At 28.8% G+C, this 16,974-nt stretch overlaps 5 protein-coding genes across 5 annotated transcripts; 1 reads left to right on the top strand and 4 right to left on the bottom strand.

Moving 5' to 3' along the window:
* Positions 1–103: 103 nt before the first annotated feature.
* cubi_03328 (uncharacterized protein) lies at positions 104–2,197 on the bottom strand (the record flags this gene model as incomplete). The annotated part of the gene is made up of 1 exon (XM_029020341.1): positions 104–2,197. One exon carries the CDS (start codon positions 2,195–2,197, stop codon positions 104–106), a length of 2,094 nt encoding a protein of 697 aa, XP_028874054.1.
* Positions 2,198–4,140: 1,943 nt separating this feature from the next.
* On the top strand, positions 4,141–4,944 carry cubi_03327 (uncharacterized protein; the record flags this gene model as incomplete). Its single annotated transcript, XM_029020340.1, has 2 exons — positions 4,141–4,249; positions 4,403–4,944. 2 exons carry the CDS (start codon positions 4,141–4,143, stop codon positions 4,942–4,944), a joined length of 651 nt encoding a protein of 216 aa, XP_028874053.1.
* A 175-nt stretch (positions 4,945–5,119) lies between these two features.
* cubi_03326 (glycyl-tRNA synthetase) lies at positions 5,120–7,087 on the bottom strand (the record flags this gene model as incomplete). Its single annotated transcript, XM_029020339.1, has 1 exon — positions 5,120–7,087. The coding sequence occupies one exon, from the start codon at positions 7,085–7,087 to the stop codon at positions 5,120–5,122; it is 1,968 nt and encodes a 655-aa protein (XP_028874052.1).
* A 313-nt stretch (positions 7,088–7,400) lies between these two features.
* On the bottom strand, positions 7,401–9,828 carry cubi_03325 (uncharacterized protein; the record flags this gene model as incomplete). Its single annotated transcript, XM_029020338.1, has 4 exons — positions 7,401–9,302; positions 9,365–9,393; positions 9,473–9,676; positions 9,801–9,828. 4 exons carry the CDS (start codon positions 9,826–9,828, stop codon positions 7,401–7,403), a joined length of 2,163 nt encoding a protein of 720 aa, XP_028874051.1.
* Positions 9,829–10,064: 236 nt separating this feature from the next.
* Positions 10,065–16,413, bottom strand: cubi_03324 (uncharacterized protein; the record flags this gene model as incomplete). Its single annotated transcript, XM_029020337.1, has 7 exons — positions 10,065–10,381; positions 10,515–11,668; positions 11,753–15,681; positions 15,780–15,905; positions 15,987–16,088; positions 16,143–16,217; positions 16,273–16,413. 7 exons carry the CDS (start codon positions 16,411–16,413, stop codon positions 10,065–10,067), a joined length of 5,844 nt encoding a protein of 1,947 aa, XP_028874050.1.
* Positions 16,414–16,974: the final 561 nt, after the last annotated feature.

Genomic DNA, 16,974 nt, shown 5'->3' with positions numbered 1-16,974 from the left:
ACTATATTTAATCTTTGAAGATCATACAGTTTATTTTTATATATCTGATGCATTAAAATAAAATACAGGAATATATTATAAACTTGGTGGGAATAGATGACACCTAATTGCTATTATTACCATTCATTTTACCGTTAATATTTCCGTCACCAACAATCTGCATCAAGTAATTGATGGAATTGAATATTTGGGAATTCTTTCTGTTGGCAGAGTTTACAAGAAGATCATCACAGAATGACTGAATTCTAGGATTGTATTTATGAAAGTTATAGAGATCACTATTATTTGATGAATATTTGGATGGAAGAGGAAAATGGGGCTTGGAATTACCAAAGAAGCTGGGATTAGTTACATTATAATTATGTGAATATGTCGTAACTTTATTATTAGAATGATGTTGATGATTTGGAATTCTGATATAATTGGGTGTAGAGAATGAGTCTCCTCCATGATCTATCTCAAGTATTGGTTTATTATAAAAGAGGAGTTCGTTTCTCAAATAAGCGTGCTTACGAGAAAATGGAGTTTCAAAATCAACATGATCAAATACTTGGTTGTATAATATATCATTCCAGATATAATTATTACTAGATTCAAGTATAATTTTTTTTTCTGAACATTTGGAAATTTCGGATAACATCAAAGAAAGAGGATTATTATTCTCATGCACCAAATAATTACTTTTAGTTGTAATTTGAGTACTTTCATTAACTATACTTTTGGAACTGTTTGTTTCACTTGCTTGACAGACTTCACCACCATATTCAATGCGAGAAAAAGACTCTTCAATTCCAGGCCCCATTCCAATTCCCAATCCGGAACCTATATCCAAATGAGGTAACTTATAATTGGTATTTATAATATTAATATTATTATTAACCACTTCATGAAGCATAGTTTTATTTGGGAAACTATTGCCTGCTATATTTGGATAGTTAGTAACTTTTCTAGAATCGTTATACATCGGTTTCTCATTTATAATAAAATCCATTGGGGGAAGATTCAAATTATACGAAGAACCAGAAGCTTTGGTTTCTCCCCCAAGTCTTGAGAGCTTGAAGTTATTATTAAGTTCATTTGTCTTATTTGGAGACATTAAATAATCACTATCTTTTTTTTGAATATTAATCCCAACTTCTCCTTGTGAATGAGAAACCACAGAATTCAAAGATGAAACAATAACTTGTAGGAGCTCATTTGTAATTTTCATATTATCAGTATTCTCTGTATTGCCGGAATGATTGTTACAGGAGATTCTCTCTGATATTATTTGATTTAAATTTTGAATAAAATCATCAGAATTTGATACTCCACCCGAAGTTTTTTTTGCAGAAGCTGCAACTGAAAGAGAATAGGCCAAAGCCAAAGCTGCTGTAGTTGGATGCACCCCAGGAAGTTTTGAACCAAGTATTTGTGCTGCAGCAATTACATTATTATTGGCCATACCATTATTTAATACGAGATTATTCACTGCAGCGGTGGTATTTTTCGTATTAGCTGTATTAGTTAAGACCTTACTTCTGTTAGTTCCGTTAGGTTCTCCGTTCTTCAATTTTTGAATGGAAGCTATAACCTGGAGAACTGCGGAAAGTAGAACGGATCCACTTATCTGATTAGATTGAGTTTCATTATTTGATACTCTTGAAATTTCAGTTGAGTTAGTAGATCCTAGTAATTCTTTCTTAATACCCGAATGATTTAAATTATTTGATTTATCATTTTCGTTATTTTGTAAATATTCATCAAAACACAAAGTTGAAGTATTTCTTCTCTTTGGATTTCTTCCACAAGGAGTTTGAAAATTTGTGCTTGGACTTAAGTTTGATGTATAACAGCTATCATATCTAGAAATACTGCTCATCATCGATGAGGGAGCAGTTGTTCTTTCAACACTATTCACCAAAGATGAGGGGTTTGATATGAACGTATTTGAAATATCACCTTGATCTGCATTTTTGATATCTTTTCCAAGAGAACCTGTGTACTCAATATTTTTTATCTCTTTTGTTCTAGAACATCTTGTGGGAGTTATATTATTACTTTGAGCTAAATTTGAATCACTTGAATGTCTATCGATGGAATCTGTAGTTTCCAGATTAGGAAGATCCACATTAAACTCAGTTGAATGTTTAACTATCTTAACACCCTCATCGCCTTTTGACTCTTTTATTTGACCATTCTCTGAATGATATTTCATTTTCCTTTTGTTTTGAACCAAGTTTCTTATAAGGAAATTAAACTGATTTCACTAAACAAGAAATATCGAAAATGATAACTACACACAATTCTGATGATTATTATACCAAACCAATCTAAACCTGAAATTAACCTGATTTTAAACCTGTTACCTTTATTATTTTATGATATATTCAAAAACAACTTAGATAGCTATTCCGGTTGCTTTATGTATCTGTGTTTTTAAAACCTTATAAGAATATTAACAGAAATATGTACCATATAGTTTTACTTTTGTTTGAACCTTTTCTTTAAAGTTTACCTGATTTATAATTATTTATAATATTGATCCAAAATGGTATCACCCTAAAATATATTAAACACCATTAACTTTTCTTGACAAAAAACTGTAAAGTCTTAAATTCTATTCTTTTATTTAATACCTGCTTACATAACAAAAATAACCTTTTTACTTGTATCTCTTTTTTCAATAATCCTTATTCATTATTTGCCTTATTAATATAATCGGCCCTAGCATATATTTTATTTCTTTAGCTTTATCACAACTTCTTTCTTACTTTATTTTATTATTTGTTAATTTTTGTGAAACAAAATTAATAAGAAAATATTGGAATTAAAAAGCAATATAATAATATTTATTGTTATTATTAATACTATTCTGAATGACTTTTAAAGTTGTTGGGATCATTTAAAAAAAAAAAAAAATCCAATGCATCATATAATATCCTTCCACATCCACACTTTATTAAATCCAAGTTCCAAGTATCATTAATTTTGTGTGTTTACCGCCAAATCTGAATTTTGGTATCTTAACAATTGATTTTTAACAAAAATTATTTGTTTCATTTCAAACTTATTAATTTATTATTATAAATTTGATAATTTTTTTTAACTAAAGATAAAATCTCAAAATTTCATTAAATATTCTCTCACTTTGCCAAACTTTTTCTTCCTTTCCTCACCTTCAACATTAAAATTTTTCTCTTTATCAAATCCAATTACTTTCCAATTCTTCTTTCATACTAAACTGCAAATTCTTTATTATTTAAAAAAAATAATAAATACAAGAAATTAAAAAAAGAGAAAAAACACACGCACGCATTCCTCCCCACATACAAATATTTTGGCACTAATAATAAATACCGGTGGTCCTTTAATTGCAAACTTTGACAATTAGTGCATGTGGACGCATGCAATAATTGTTGATATTTTTTTTATTCATAATTTAATGTGGACAATTATTTTTTAATACCGGTATCATTTAGAATATGGTTGGGGGGTGGAAAGGAATTGTTTTTAAAATGTAAAATAAAAAATAGCAACTAGAAATGTATTGGAACAATCAGAAAATATTTTCTAAAACATTATTAAAGATGTGTGAAAGTTACTATCATGTATTATTCTGTTTTCTCTTTTGAAATTTTCTAATTTTTGAAAATTTTCTTTTTTTTTTAAATAATGTCATTTAAAATTATTTAAACCTGTTACAAGTTTCTTTGATCTGTTGGCGCTAAATGGCGCCAAAAACTGATTTTGTGAGTCCAAATGTAAAAAATAAATTATATAATTATTAGAGGAAGAAAGGAAAAAAAAGAGCAAAATAGGAAATTGTAAAAGAACAACTGTGTGGTTTTTGCAAACTAAAGGCTTTTGAAGTAAAAGACCCAAAATTGTTTGGCCTGTCTTGTTTGTTTTCACTATATTTTAGGTAAGTTTGAAAAAAAGGAGAGAGATATCTCTTAAATTTTGAAATTAATAACGAATAATTTAATTCATTTTAGTGTGAAACTAAGATTGATAGTCTGGTCAACCATTTATCAAATTAATTAAGTATTTTTATTGGAGTTTAAAGCTAGGATTTTTTAATAATTTAATTAAATAACATATATGAAGCAGTACTTGGCTTGAATTATTAGAGTATATTTTGCTTATACAAAAAATAAGATGTCAAGACAGGAAAAAGAACAATATGATTATTTGTTTAAGTTCATAGTAATTGGAGATGCGGGAGCAGGAAAATCATGTTTACTTCACCAGTTTATAGAGAATAAATGTAAGTTTTTTTTCTTTAAAGAAACTATGTGATGATCAGTATACATAAATTTCCTCAAAATATTAGCAGCATTTTGGAGTATTCATCATCACATTATTATAAGAAACCACTAACTTTTTCTTTTTATCTTTATTTTTTCAATTAAACTCGTAGTCAAAAAAGGATCATCACATACTATTGGAGTTGAATTTGGGTCAAAGATTATTACAGCCGGAGGAAAAAGAATCAAACTTCAGATCTGGGATACCGCAGGACAAGAAAGATACCGTTCAGTTACAAGATCTTATTACAGAGGAGCCGCTGGAGCCCTAATTGTTTACGACATAACAAACAGAGAATCATATAACCATCTAGTCAATTGGCTTGCTGATGCAAGAACATTAGCTAGAGTGGACATATCCATTATTGGAGTTGGAAATAAGCTAGATCTTAAAGATAAGAGACAAGTCACATTTCTAGAAGCAAGCAGATGTGCTCAAGAGAATGATATACTTTTCCTTGAAACCAGTGCATTAACTGGAGAAGGAGTAGAAGAAGTTTTTGTCAAAGTGACAAGACTCATTCTAAGTAAGATCGAAGATGGAACAATTGATCCAAGTACCATGACTTCTTCTGGGGTTCAGGCTCCATCTAGAGCTCAACTTTCTTCATCAAGCAAAGATGATGAAAATAACCGTTCTGGGAGGTGTTGTTAGAATGATTCAAAATTCCAATTTAGGAGAGATAGACTTTATTTAGAAATGTTTATAATGGCTTTTTTTTCTCAGATTTTCCTCCTAACTACTAAAACCAAAGTTTTAATATTATTCTTTTCCATCAAACATAATTAAAGATTTCTAGTCAAAATCATCAGTAGAAATCATTTAAAAACTACTCACTTGATTGTTGGGTGAATAGTGGATAATTATCCAAAACATTGTTCCAATTAATTTGTTGAGTAATCATCTTTGAAATCAAAGATGCTACCTCTGCTGATGGTATTCTAACTTGTTTCATTGAGTCTCTTTCTCTTAAAGTTACCGTATCATCCTTCAAACTTTGGAAGTCTATAGTAATACCAAAAGGAATTCCAATTTCATCAGTTCTTGCATACCTCCTTCCAATTGAAGCTGATGATGTATCTACTTTACATGAAATACCATGATTAATCAAATTTTTATGTAAAAGACTTATCAAGTTGTCAAAGATTATATTGGAACTAATAGGTAATATTGAACATTTTATTGGAGCAATTAAAGCTGGTAAGGACAAATAACTTCTTTGCATTTCATTATCAGCTGAGTTATTAATTTTATTACCAATATCCTTATCTTGAACCTCAGATAAATCCTCTCTAATTTTAAAGCTATGTTCTAATAGGCAATATAGTATTCTACCAATTCCAAATGAAGGTTCAATTACAGCAGGAGTAAATTGCTCCTCTGTTACTTTCTTTGTCTGAAATTCAAATTTAGCCATTTCCGATGATATTTCCCACTGATACTCTTTTTTATTCTCACAAGATTTATAATTTAAAATGGCCTTATTATATTGGTTCAGTTTTTCTTGGAAGCTAATATCCCCTTTATTTGCAAATTCCTGTAAAGCCTCAGTTACCAATGATGCTTCCTGTTTGAATGTTTTTCCAATTAATGGCTTATTTAAAGTCAAAACTAGAACATTCTTAAATTGAGGTTCATCATACTTCTCAGATGCAAGCAAATCAGTTTTAGCTGACTTTGAATGTTGTAATAAATCATAACATGATCTATCGGCATGTCCTGCACATTCAATCCAGCCATATGATGTCAAAACTTCTGCATCCCAACAATCACTTGCATAATGAGCCATTTCAGTACTTAAATGTTGTCTAAATCTGATTCCCAGTGGATTAATACCAATAGAAATAAGAAAATCGTAAGTTCTTGATAAGAAATAAGCCAAAGTTTCATTATCAATTATCTTCTCTTCTCCATGAACTGCTTCTCTTAATGTGATATTTCTCTCAATTTCGCCATTCTTAAGTTGAGTCCTTCTTGAATATAATGGAAGACATTTTGAGGCAACATCATTAAATTTATGATGATTCTTTCTATCAGGATGTACAAAGTGCTCAATTTCTGCCATCTGAAATTCTCTGACTCTTAAAAGTCCATTTCTAGGAGCAATCTCATTTCTAAATCCTAAACCAATTTGAGCTACTGAAAATGGAAGCTTTTTACCATTATAATCAAATAATCTCTTAAAATTCACAAAAATTCCTTGTGCTGTTTCAGGCCTCATAAAACCAACATTATCATTCCTTCCCTCAACTTCTTTAGGACCAATCTTTGTTCTAAACATTAAATTGAAAGGATATGGTTCTGACCATTCTCCACCACTTGGTGGTTTAATTTGGTACCTATTAAAAACCTCCTTTATCTCATCAACACCCAATGAACCAGCTTTAATTCCTAAAGACTCTAAGTCATTCTTCTCATGCTCTGATTTGGGAGGATTTGAAGATTTTTCTTTTAACCTGTTTTCAACGTACTCTTCTAAAACCTTATCTGCTCTGTAACAATCATTTGTCTTAGTGTCTGTTATCATTAAATCAGTAAATCTATCAACATGTCCTGAAGCCTTTAAAGGGTTATATGGAGTCAAACAAGTTGCACTTATCTCTAACATATCTTCTGCCAACACAAAATGTCTTCTCCAAAAACTTTCAATCTCAGACTTTAATGCACATCCTGGAGGACCATAATCAAATAATCCAGCTACTCCTCCATAAATCTCAAAAGATGGAGCTATAAAAAATCTTCTCTTTAAAAGGTTATCAAGTACCTCTCTTCTCTCTACTAAGGTTTTCTGGTCCATTCTTTAATTAAATTATATGTTTTCAAATTGATTTATTTTGACTTCTTTTTGTCTAATAATTATATTTTCTGTATGTTTTTTTAATCCTTTTTTTCCTTAATCTTATTAAAAGATTCTAAGAATAACAAAAAGTTAATAAAGGAAATAGGTACTCAATTATCTCTTTTGATGTAAGTTGGATTTATTTTGTTTGTGTTCCAGTCTTGAATACTTTATACACAACTTGATACATTATGTGTAATTTATTCGCCTCTAAAAATTAATGACTTAGCAGCTTTCCCGCCATTTGGGGTACTAAAATTATTTAATGCATTTAGCTTTCCTCATTAAATGAACTTGTCTTTGTGATCTTAATATTGCCTTCAGGAACATTTTGGCTGAGTTTGATTTCGTTATAAGTTGCAAGAACAAGTAAATGGTAGAAAAAAACGGCAGCAGTACATTTAGTAGCTGTCTTTTCTGGTAATAATTCACTAAGGTAAATTGACATTTCCGCTTCATTATCATCAAAGTCTGTATCTTTACTGTTTTTACTTCCATTCTCAAATCCGGAAGTTTCTTTCTCTGTGTTACCCTCGTTTAGATTTTCTTTATTTGAAGTATTCTTATCCACTAAATATCCATTTTCTTCATTAATCTTTCTAATTTCCCTGATTTCCTTCATTCTAGATGCAATAAACTTCTGAACAGTATAAGTCTTTAAATTATAGGTTCCACTACTTGTAGTAATTCCACTTCTACTCCAATTTGACGATTTAATTTCGTCCATATAGAATATGTCAGTAATACTGGTTGCCATAGAATTTGTCCTATACTGCTTACCATAGCCACTACTACCAATTGAATCACTAAGTCTGCCAGTTCTTATAATTCTTTTTAGCTCAGGATTAGCACTATCGATTTGAATTCCCATCAAATTTTTCTCGAATTGGAAAGGAGAACTGTTGTATGATGTTACTGACCCGTTTTCCAACATAGTTGATAGCCTAACTCCTGCTGTAGAACCTCGTCTACTATCTGAAAAGATCATGGATTCTCTTCCACTTTGCAACCTTGCTCCATCTGAGGAATTTAAGCCATCACCATAATAATTTACAGAGCTTTCAATAGTATCACGACCATTTATTAAACGACGATTGCTTGGAGATCCAACGATATTATCATCCATATTAAAATGATCAAATCCGAAATCAGCATTATTGTACTCAGCTTCTGTATTATATTCACCTCTATGTTTTTCTATTGCTCCATATTTGTCTAGACTACTCTCAATTTGGTTTGGCAGTGAAATTCTTTTGGTTTTTCTCATACTAAGAACTGCAAGATTTTGAAATTTTACTAAAAACTGGTTTTTTTCACTCTTTTGAGTTTCTGTTTGCCACCATTTATATGAATCCCATCCTCTTAATCTTTCATCCATACCAGCAATAACTTCATCGTCAAATACCAACATTTCAAGTTGATTCTTATTACTTGAACTTATCCCTTTAAACTTCAAATCAATATCTAGGTGACTTAGACATCTAGGCCTTTTTTTGTTTTCTCCTCGGTTTTGAGCCTCATTGACCACTTCAATAACTTTCTCCACAAGTAGATTTTGATCACCTTCACCCATTGACTTCCTTCTTTTTTCAGAATTTAATTTGATATTTTCAATTTCTTCAAGTAATTTTTCACTCTCCTCTCCTTGAAACATGAAATCTTCATTGTTTATTGAAGACCATAAAACCATCTGGTTTTCTTCTCTTCTCTCTGATGAGTTATTTTCGCTACTTCTTCCTCTTCTATTTCCATTTTCTTCTTCATTTTCTTCATAATCGCCCACCTCTATACTACCATAGTCTTGTTCAAACCCAAATTCTTTTGATAATTTAGATTTATTCCCATTAATTTCAGGAAGAGTTATATCCTCAATCCTTCTAATATTCATATTATTCCCATTTTCTTTGAGAAGAATGTCATTCAAATTCAATTCATCTATACTACTGGTTGACAAGTCCAGTACAAAATTCTCAGCATCCAATGATAAAATTAATTCCCCATTATTCTCTGTGTTATTACTATTAATTGAGTAGTCACCATTCAAGCTTAGTGATGAATCTATTGAAATCAATTCTGTTAATAAGGAATTTTTCCTTTTATTGCTTCCTCCATTTCTCCTAACTATTGAATTACAATTGTTTTTGTTATCTGTATGATTTCTTCCTTCCCTAAACTGTTTTCCGTAATGTTTGGTTAATAAAAAACCCCAATATTCGCTATTAATTTTATACTTACCCTTAAATATAAGTTGTCCAAGTCTGATTCTAAATATAATTAATTAGTGAATTATTTTCAATTCTTTTTAAATGTCATTCTCAGGCTGGAATAAAATATTCAACTTACCCAAATAAATCCACTGTTTATCAAAAATAAGCATTAGTCCTCTTAGTAATGTAGCTGCTACTCTCAGAGAATAACTCATATTATTTGCCAAAGTAACAAAATCAGCTACTTCCGACTTTACTGTTATTTCCTGAATTATCTTCTTATTGAATGGCTTCTTATTGATTCCATATGTCCCTGCAATCCACAGCCTTCCTGCACTGGCTGAATTAAAAAAAAAATAGTTAATAATTTCATTCTTAAACGTCATCCCACAAAAGAAGATAAACATAAATGCTATTTTAATCTCATCCACACTCCTTCACATTCATCATTAATAGAAACTTACTTTCAAACTTCAATATTCTGGACTCCATTTTTAATCTCTAATAATAATTAATATTTTCTATCTTTAAATTCTTTTGCTATATTACTGGAATTTTGTTTTGATATATTTTTTGTTTGTATTGGATGCCCCAATGCAAATACATGTGCATGCATGCATTTGTTCCACATGCATTTTTGCCATTTGTTAACATAAAAGAGAATATGATTACCAAGTAATAATTATTAAATAAAAAGTTAAATTTTGAATTTTTATTTAAATATTATATTAATTTTCAATTATTCTTTTGAATATCTCCATAGTTGAAAACTTTAATACTTGATTAATGAAAAAGTTATTGATTAAGCTATCATTAGTCTCAAAAGGTCTGAATTGATATCCCAAACCACATATAAAACATCCAGATCTTTCATTATTCTCACAATTAAAAATATTTTTAATATTATTCCCATCTCTAGTACTTGTGTGCTCTCTTACCAAAGTTATATTATAATCCTGAATGTTTTCGTTCTCTTGGTTTTTTAAAGTTTCCTGAATTAATTTAATAATTACTCCGTTACTTCCTGTACCACTTTTCTTTTCATCTAAATATATGGTCATCATAAAATTAAATTTTGAATGAAAAGTTGAATTATTGAAATAGATAAGTTAGAAAATGAAAAGTATTAATCAAATAAAATTTATGTTTTAAAAATTTGTATTTAAAAATAAACTTACCTTGGATATAAGTAGATGAAAAATTAGATTGTCCCTTTGCTGTTTCCAGTAAGATTTTTAATAGAATTTCTGTCAAACTGAGCAAATACTCTCCAATTATATCGTTTTCATCATTATAAATGATTGCCAAAGCTTGTAATGATTTATAAATCTTCCCAAGTCTATTTACAAACGTCAAATTGAGCAAATCAGAAATATTAAACCACCAAGGAGTAATCTTCAAGATAAATACCAAATAAGAAAATAAAATGGAATAGTGAAATATAATACATGGAGAAAGATTTAGGTTTTCCATGGGATTTTTGTCAAAGTTTAATATGCTAGAAACAAACTCTTTCACAAGAAACTTTTGAATGTACAAATTATGTACAAGGCTTAGTGATTGAATCTGGTCACAACTTAAATATATCGATGCTAATATAATAGCCATATATCCATGACTTAAAGATGAAACTTTATGGTTTGTATTTAAAATTCCTGAAATACTTTGTAGAAATACATCTTTAATCAAATTATTCTTTGATATTATTCCATTAATAACCTGGTTTGGACGTATTAGTACTACAATGAGAGAAACAATTGTTGAAAGTTTAATTTCCTCCATGTTGTGATTGAGCCCAAAACTAAGGCAAAAATCGCATGTAGTGATAGTTTTACTCAATTTAATGAGATTTCCAAACCAATTATCACATTCAGACGAAAAAAAGGTACTAAATTCGCATTTTGAACTTTTTTCAGCATGGAAAAGCAAAGTTGGGTGTGCTAAAAAAGAATCAATAATACTCTCTAGTTGGCCATTACTTCTGAATATTTGAATCTTACTTAAAAACAAGGAAAATAACAATATTAAGATAACCATTAAATGACTTAATTTATTTGCATCCAAATTGTTACCTTTTCTTCTGCAAATAATAATATAGTTTAAAATCTTCTCAACTAAAGAAGCCATAGAGTCACTTTGGACCAAATTGATCAAAGACTGCCTCACCTTGAGTCTAAGTAATTTTGTTTTTTCACCTCCAGCTCCAATTTCCATACAATCAGAAAAAGTGTTATCTTTAAGTCCAAGTTCCAGAAGTAAGCTTGAAAGCGTTTCTAAATAACCAGATATATCAAAGTTTTCAATATTATTTATATTGAAAATATCATTCATCCTAAAAGCCAAAACGGTATAAAAAGTATAATAATGTGAGAAAATGTTCTTTTATATGACTAGATTCATATATTGATAAACTTACCACCTAGTTAATTCATCTATTAAATTTACCAACATAAATAGTATACTTGAGTCTTTTTTGGTAGAACTTTCACCAAAGTTATCGAGACTTTTATAAGTCTTAATGCCAAATACTTTAGAGGAAGAATCTGTTCCACTTAATTCATGAAAGGCTGTTTTTTTCCAACTTGGCTTAAAGAATACGGAAATAAACTTTAAGGTTAAATGACCAATAATTGCTTTGAGCTTAAAATCAAAGTCATCTTTATTAATGTTTAAGAATAACTTTAAAGGTAAAGTAGCTTCTTCAATGGTAAGTTGATCAGCAAATTCAAATTGGTTATTACTTTCAATATAACTTTGAATTGAAAAAATGAATAAGTTGAAATGCATACTTAATTTTTGAATAAATTCTTCAACTTCATACTCGTTACATGTATTGATTTGCATAGAACTAAGATGCAATAATTGTTTGATTTCAAATTTAATAAATGACATGTTTTCCATTATAGATTTTTCTAAAATAGGAGAAATTGAAAAATCAACCAATCCCGAGTAAAAACAAGTTATTGAGAAAGGTCTTGTACTGACCTGATATCTTGAGTAATCAATGTTTCTATCATAAATCCACTTAAAAATTTGTTCTTCAACTTTTTTTTGTTCTTGATAACTACCTATTGCTCCTCTTGCTTGAATAAGGTTACGTAATGAATCTGAAAAAAGGTCTATCTTATCGAAATCCTTTGAATGCCAAAGTAACCATTCTCTACGTCTTATATTTGAATTAAACAAAATGGAAACAATCTTAGTAACAATTTTATCTTTTTGAGAGAAATAATCTTGAAATAAGTCAACATTCTTAGGATTTTGATTAGTATTATTCAAAATGATGGATGAATAATAAAGAAGTACTCTAGTTGGTATGTTCCTCCCAGTATAAAGGTTTCCAAAATTAGATGGTTTTCCATAATTGCTTATCTTTTGAATTATATCTTCAGAAATATCACATATTCCCAGATAATCACTATCGTTGATTTCTTCTCTATTAATATTTTTTAGAATGAAAAGAATAACTTGATCTGGAAAATAACCATAACAAAAAGTTAACAGAGAAATTACAATAGAAATGGTATCACTTGAAGCAGAATCATCTAATAATAAAGCTGCTTTAATTCTTTCTTTGGTTAAATACTTCAATCTGGTACTAATTTCATTTTCACTCATAATAGGGTGCAATAATTGTCTAGAAATATGGATTACCCATCTTACTAATATATTTGTTTTAATTCCATAGATTTCTTGATTTCCAATATTAGGATCTTTTATCCATTTGAATACGAGCTGAGCTCCAACCTTATTATTAATTAACACCTTAATTTTCTTAGCTGCTTTCTGCAGGATTTGATCATTTACTTCATCAAAATCTTCAAGATTGTCTTGGATTCTCCTCTCAATTTGAAGTATAATAGAAAAAATATTATATATAAAAGTTGCCTGAGATTCTTTATTCTCTAAGCAGGTATCTTTTATTTCAAATTCAAAATTTAAGTTGTTATCAAAGACATGTTGAATTAGGTATAGCTGGGCCAAACTAATCATATTCTGCTCTCTATTTTTTAATTCTCTAGAATAAAATTCAAATAATTTATCTGTAGAATCTAAAAACTGAATGATTTGAATGCCTTTAAGCCAAGATAACCTTTCGATAATTTGTAGAATATTTGAGAAATACTCCAATAGTAGATCCCTGCTGTAAACTGTACCATTAAGTTTCCATAACTTTTTAATATCCACTTTATAAAAGCTTCCACTAAATTTTTCTCCTTCCATCTTTGAGTTACTCTTACCCTTTCTATATAGACATCTACACATCTTTTCTATCAAAGAAATTATTTGGTTTACTATTTGTATTTGCACTTTACTTAAGTTATTATCAACATAATTAATTGATAATTTTTGAGAATTTTGTGCCTTTTCAATACTCTGATTATTTTCCTCGCTAAATTTTGCAGAAATACTCAATAATGCATACTCCAATGGTTGTTCCATATTAGCAGCTTTCATTACCATATCCATACTTGACGAGCCATACAAAGGTACTGGAGGTTTTCTTTTGATTACAGATTCCTCATTCATAAAACCATATAAAATAAAATCCATAAACCAGCTTAATGCAAATACCTGTCTAGGGAAAGATTGAATAGCAACTCCATTTGAAATATTACTCATTCCTTTGATTATTTTATTTAATACCTCCTCTATCTTATCCTCATTGTCAATTATATACTTGTAGCTCTTGTCATAAAATGGTAAATTCTGCTTACTTCCGCTCTTTTTTCTAATATAATTCAGTCCAAACTTTCTTAAATAATCATCAAAAAGCTCTAAAAATATATCCAACAAATATTGCCCATGTTTTATTACAAAAATTTGATGAAAACATATTTTCCCACACGACTTATTTTTTTCTTTACCGGTATCACTGACATTTTTTGCCCCGCCTTGCATGCATGCATTGACACATAATTTATTTTTATCCACATCATTAAAAGTAATTAATTTTTTTTTTGCCGGAATTTCTTCAGTTCTTTTGAAAGTAACTCTTTTCGATTTGATATTTAAGGATCTTACATTAAAAATAAAATCTTCAGATTTATTTTCATTATTCAATTCTGGGTTAGGCGATTTATTTGAATCATTATCTAAAGTATTATTTTCGTTTAAACTGTTATTAAGATTTGAAAGTTCCTCCTCAGTTTCTGGCTTTTCTTCGTCATAAATACAACATTTTTCTCGTGTGAATATTTCTAGAATACAATCCAAGGCTAAGTTATCCAAGTCCACTTCAATACTATTTCTTAATAGCTCTATTATCCATTCTATTATTTTATGAACAACTTCAAAGCTTTCTCCATTCATAGTCCATTCATTTATTTGGCAATACTGATGGCTGTTTGAGTCTAAATCATCATCCTCTTCATCAATTTTTATCATCTCCAATTTCTCTTTTCCAGAGCTCCAATATAATCCCATTTTGTTCTTATAAAGCATAAAACCTTTGAAAAATTCGATTAATTTCTTCATTAATTTGTTATCATCTTCTTCTCTCTTCCTTAATAGGTCAAACATGTTGATTCCATCCAATTCTTTTTTTTTTTCTAATTCATTTATATCTATATTGTTATTTCTTCCAAAACTTAAATATTTTTCATCATTATTATTATTGCTATTATAAATATTGTTTCCATTGCTAAAATTGTCAATACTCATGCTTAAGCCTTTCTCACCATGCTCACCCACTTCCTCTAACCTATTACTTCCACTACTAGAATTATTATTAATTAAATAATTCCCCACAATGGGAATCGAACCTGGCTTTTGCATGCACTCCAAGTCATTAATTGAAAATTCTGAATTTTGAAATTTATCAATATTCAGGTTTCGGGACAAATGATCATTTTTAGTTTTTGAGTATCTACTGGATTTTGCTAGTGATATTGTCATTTTTTCTATTCCATTCAAAATATTCAACGATAACTCTTCTTTATTATTACTAATTAAGTTTGCTTCATAGCTTTTATCTAATAATAAATAACCAAAGTGACTTGGGTAGTTATTTAATATATGTAAATAAAACTCCAACATATATTCAAAGTAAATTTTTCTATCTGAAACCTCGCATAGTAATTTAGATAAATGTAATCCTTTATCAGCAAATAAATTACTTATCACTTTTTCTGGATTACATTCTATTAATTTAAATAGTACAGGAATTAAGTATTGAATATTCTCCATTCCCATTCTTGAAATAATTTTTCCAAACCTTGATAAATTCTTTGAGTCTTCTACTATTCCATCTATTAGACTATTTGAATAAATAGAAAGCCTATCATCAAATAGTATGTATATTAATTTCGCCATTGATCTCATTCTTGTATTCAAATTATCGATCTAAAGATTTATTCAAGTAATCATTTCAAATTATTATCAGGACAAATATAGAAAGCTAAAATCCATCCTATTTTTTCCATTAACTTAAATAAACTTACATTTTTAATTATAATATTTAATATATTTTCGTTTAATTTTTGTCTCTGTATATTTTCAGATATTGAAAAATGTTTGTTGAGTAAAGTTAACTTCAAATTTATAAGATTGTTTAGTAACATTTCATCCTAATACCAAAATTTATTGTTAAATTGTATTGTATTAAGTATCATTTTAAAAAGATGATTTAATATATTTTAGTAACTTACATCAACCTTATTAATTTCCTCAATAATGAAATTACTTTCATCTGCCAATAATTCATTTATGATGAATCTAACAACCCCCTTACCTCTCTCACACTTAATCATCTGAAAGTTTTCAACTTAGAATTAACCTTAATTTCGCTATTGAGTTCAACTTACCAACATCAAATCCTCACAAATCTGGGACAAATATGTACTTGATTTTTGATTATTTGTAAACATTTCTTTAATGCACTTTATATATAGTTAAATTTATATAATGTTAAAATAATCCTATTTTTTAACTTACCTTAATACAAAGCCTCTTACCTGTTTTGTCTATTAAGGTTTGAGTATTCTTGTGAAACAAGTGGGTTCCATTTTGAATCCAAAGCGAAATTGGGATGTTAAAAACTGTCAAAAAATCTCTATGCTGAAATCCACCTTGCATTATGGTGTTAATCACTGTTTCCAACTTTTGCTTTTTTTTACCAAAGTAATATTATTTAACGCCTTTCCTATATAAAGTAAATCTGCTTCAAGTTTTAGGTTTAGATGAGGAGCCAATATTCCATACAACTTTTAAAGTTAAAAAATATACACAATAGCTAATATTAACAGTAATAATAATAATAATTATAACAGTATTAGTGTAATTTTACGTTTTTAAAACTAATTATTAAACCAATTTTGATTATTACATTATATTTATTATTATTATTAGCAAAAAAACTAAAGAAAATTTTCCTAGTTTCGACTAAAATTCGAGACTTAAGGACAAGTAAATCTATTAATTAATATTTCCTGAAAATCTAAATTATTAATATATATGGTAGTAAACACAAGTTATTAATGATTAGTTGTATTTTTAAACAATATTAAAGTCAAAGTTGGATATATTGACAATATTTTAAAAGTTAATAGTTTTTATAATAGGAGAGAATAGATATAAGAACACGTAAGTAGAGTTATAACTTCTCCCTGACTCAGTTAACCTTTCCCTACGATTTCC

Source organism: Cryptosporidium ubiquitum (assembly GCF_001865345.1).
Source record: "Cryptosporidium ubiquitum isolate 39726 chromosome Unknown contig_24, whole genome shotgun sequence".
Lineage (NCBI taxonomy): Eukaryota > Apicomplexa > Conoidasida > Eucoccidiorida > Cryptosporidiidae > Cryptosporidium > Cryptosporidium ubiquitum.
The sequence above is the reverse complement of the archived record's forward strand: the minus strand, read 5'-3'. Positions and strand labels throughout refer to the sequence as shown.